The sequence below is a fragment of the Malus domestica genome, chromosome 09, assembly GCF_042453785.1.
Source record: "Malus domestica chromosome 09, GDT2T_hap1".
Classification (NCBI taxonomy): domain Eukaryota; kingdom Viridiplantae; phylum Streptophyta; class Magnoliopsida; order Rosales; family Rosaceae; genus Malus; species Malus domestica.
Window position 1 is genome coordinate 23451035 of NC_091669.1, and position 3392 is coordinate 23454426.

The 3392-nt window shown below is 36.7% G+C and overlaps 1 protein-coding gene across 1 annotated transcript; it reads left to right on the top strand.

Moving 5' to 3' along the window:
* The first annotated feature begins 385 nt into the window (after positions 1-385).
* LOC139188294 (uncharacterized) lies at positions 386-2750 on the top strand. Its single transcript, XM_070805563.1, has 2 exons — positions 386-1395; positions 1933-2750. Exons 1-2 carry the CDS (start codon positions 1114-1116, stop codon positions 2665-2667), a joined length of 1017 nt encoding a protein of 338 aa, XP_070661664.1. The 5' UTR covers positions 386-1113; the 3' UTR covers positions 2668-2750.
* Positions 2751-3392: the final 642 nt, after the last annotated feature.

The window sequence follows — 3392 nt, forward strand, 5'->3', positions numbered from 1 at the left end:
ATACTTTCGGCTAGTAACTCAACTGCTATGAAAGTTCGAAGCTGTGATGCTAGAACATGTACCAAGAAAAGAAAATCAAATGGTAGACGTTCTTGCTAACTTAGCCTTAAGTATGGCGCTAGGAGAACGCGAACCTGCAGACGTGCAAGCTTGCCAAAGCTGGGTGATCCTGCTCGTTACTAAAATGCTACTAGATGATACAAACGTCATCTCAGTACTCCCATTTGACATTGAAGAGTGAAGACAGCCTCTAATCGACTGCTTGAAACATGGGAAGCTTCTGGATGATCTTAGACACCACTCTGAAGTACATCGACGAGCACCTCGTTTCCTTTACTACAAAGGAACACTCTATCGATGTTCTTTTTAAGGAGTACTTCTAAGAGCACCTCCAGCGGGGGAGGTTGCTCGGGGGCTGTGGATCAAACAGTAGCAAATTGATGGGGGGATGAGCTCCAGCGTATGGAAGCCCGAGCAACAGGCGAGGCCCGAGGAGCAGGCCCGTCGAGGATTGCCAGCCCGAGAGCCCGAGGGCTGCGTCAGGCGCGTGCGTTGCACGCGCGCGTGGGCGCGAGTCGTCCGACAAAAAAACAGGGCTGGGGCCCGCGATTTCAGTTTTGAAAAGTAACCGTTGGGGAAGCCACGTGGCTTCCCCATGTCTGTTCGATTGAAACGGTCATATTTTATGGACCGTTGGATTTCCAACGGTAAAAAACATTTAAAAATCTCATTTAATTTCATCCGTTTGATCTAAGATCAACGGTTCACGTTATTAGGCTTTGTAAATTATATAAAAAAAAAGAAAAAACTGTTTAAAAATCTAAAATGTTACCGTTGTGACACGTGGCACAATCTGGAGTGTTGGAATTTAAATTTTTTTAAATCCAACGGCAAAGATTAATTAGGTGAATAAAAATTTAAAAAAAATGTAAAAAAATTCTTAAAAATCCGAAAAAAAATTATGAAAAATTATAAAAAATTTTGATTTCACTTCACCTATAAATACCTTCTCATTATCTTCTACCCTACACCACAATTTCATATTTTCTCAACTACTTTCAACCACATTCCTATCTTTCTTTCAAAGTTTCAATCCAATTTTTTTCCAACAAAATGACTACTCAACCAGGTACGAATTGGACGCTTCTTGAAGATGTTGCGTTGTGTACTAGTTGGGTTCAAGTTACTCATGATTCGATTACGGGTAATGAGATGCAGTTGCGAGAAATGTGGAGTCTTATTCATACCAATTATCTTGAGAAAATGGGTGGGCAAAGAACTAAAGAATCGATGTCCAGTCGTTGGAAATTACTTAGTCAATCGTTTAGTACGTGGAGAGACGCCTTGGCACAAGCTAGTGGTAATCTTCGAAGTGGGGAAAATTTAACGGATCAGGTAACAATATATTATTTATTTGTTAGCTACTTTCATTATATTTATTTGTTTGTATTATTTATTTGTTATCTTCTTTCATTATAATTATTTGTTAGCTACTTTCATTATATTTATTTGTTTGTATTATTTGTTACCTACTTTCATTATAATTATTTGTTAGCTACTTTCATTATAATTATTTGTTTGTATTATTTATTTGTTACCTACTTTCATTATAATTATTTGTTAGCTACTTTCATTATATTTATTTGTTTGTATTATTTGTTACCTACTTTCATTATAATTATTTGTTAGCTACTTTCATTATAATTATTTGTTTGTATTATTTATTTGTTACCTACTTTCATTATAATTATTTGTTAGCTACTTTCATTATATTTATTTGTTTGTATTATTTATTTGTTACCTACTTTCATTATAATTATTTGTTAGCTACTTTCATTTATAATTATTTGTTTGTATTATTTATTTGTTACATACTTTCATTATAATTATTTATTTGTTACCTATTCTCATTATAATTATTTGTTTGTGTAGGAACTTCAAGCACAAGCTTGGTATGGTGCCAAAACCAAAAGCAAAAACAAAACATTCACCCGGTTTGAATGTTGGAATATTGTCAAAGATTGTCCTAAATTTAGAGTTGTGCATGTCGGTCCAGAAGTTTTCATGAACAGCACCCCTCTACACTCTACACCTGAGCATGCCTCGCATGATCATGATGAAGATGATGAAGAAGTGCCTGAAACGCCCCCCGTTGAACAAGCGTCGGGGTCGACCCGTTATCCAATTAGGCCTCAAGGTAAGAAGGCTTCAAAGAGAAAAGGTAATGCTTCCAAGAATGATTATGCAAAGTATATGGAAGATCTTGCCCGCCAAGGTGAATTGAATTTGGCCCGGGAAATGGCTAAATTTGAGGCTGATAAGGCTAGAGAGGATGCAAAAGCTGCAGCTTTTGAGAGAAAATTTGAAGCTGATGAGAGAGAAAGAGAACTACTTCGGCAAGAAAGGGAACATAGAAGAGAAGAAAGAATGGCTGAACGAGATCGTGACATTATGAAGGAGCCTTTAGAAGGGAAGTCTCCAGACTCTAAATATTTTTGGAAGTCAGAGAAAGCGGATGTGGTGCGAAGGATGCGTGCAAGAGAAGCGAGAGCAAGAGGAGATGGTCCTAGCACCACAAGAGAAGATTATCCTAGCATGACAAGAGAAGATCATCCTAGCACCACAAATTGGTTAGGTGATGGTTATCATCCATTCACAAACCCATAATTTTCCAATCAATTCGGGTTGTAATTTCTTATTCGGGTTGTAATTTCTTATTCATTGAATAGAGTACTTTATGTTGTTTCCAATTTATTGAACTTAGTACTTTATTCAAAACACATTTAAACACACCAAATAAAATAACATCAACACACCAAAAAAACACACCAAATAAAAACAAACACCAAATAAAATAAAATTACATTTCAACTCACTAAATGAACTAAAAAAACACACCACATAAAATAAAATAAATACACCAAATAAAAACAAACACCAAATAAAATAAAATTACATTTCAACTCACTAAATGAACTAAAAAAACACACCACATAAAATAAAATAAACACACCAAATAAAAACAAACACTAATGAACTTAAGTATCGTCAGCACCCCTCAATTCCCACTGGTGCTCTATCAAGTCAAGTTGGCGGGCATTGTGCATATTTGACCTTTGAAGTGCAGTATATCGTTGGATGATCCTTTCATTGTAACGTCCATCCCTTTCTAATGGCTCATGTTGCACGGGCTCATCGGTGGCGTCATGAGCACAATATATACGTGTTCTTGAATTGTTCATCGTGTCTGGCTCATATTCATCAACGGCTTCATAATCGTACTCATCTTCCACAATCATGTTGTGAAGAATGATGCACGTCATCATGATGGATCGAAGCGACTCTACATCAAACAATCTGGCAGCACCTCTGATGATCGCCCAGCGAGCTTG

Excerpts from the sequence above, each read along its gene's own strand:
- LOC139188294 (XM_070805563.1), top strand. The coding sequence starts at position 1,114 with ATGACTACTCAACCAGGTACGAATTGGACGCTTCTTGAAGATGTTGCG. Across the intron at positions 1,396-1,932 it reads GGGAAAATTTAACGGATCAG|GAACTTCAAGCACAAGCTTG; the intron begins GTAACAATATAT and ends TTGTTTGTGTAG.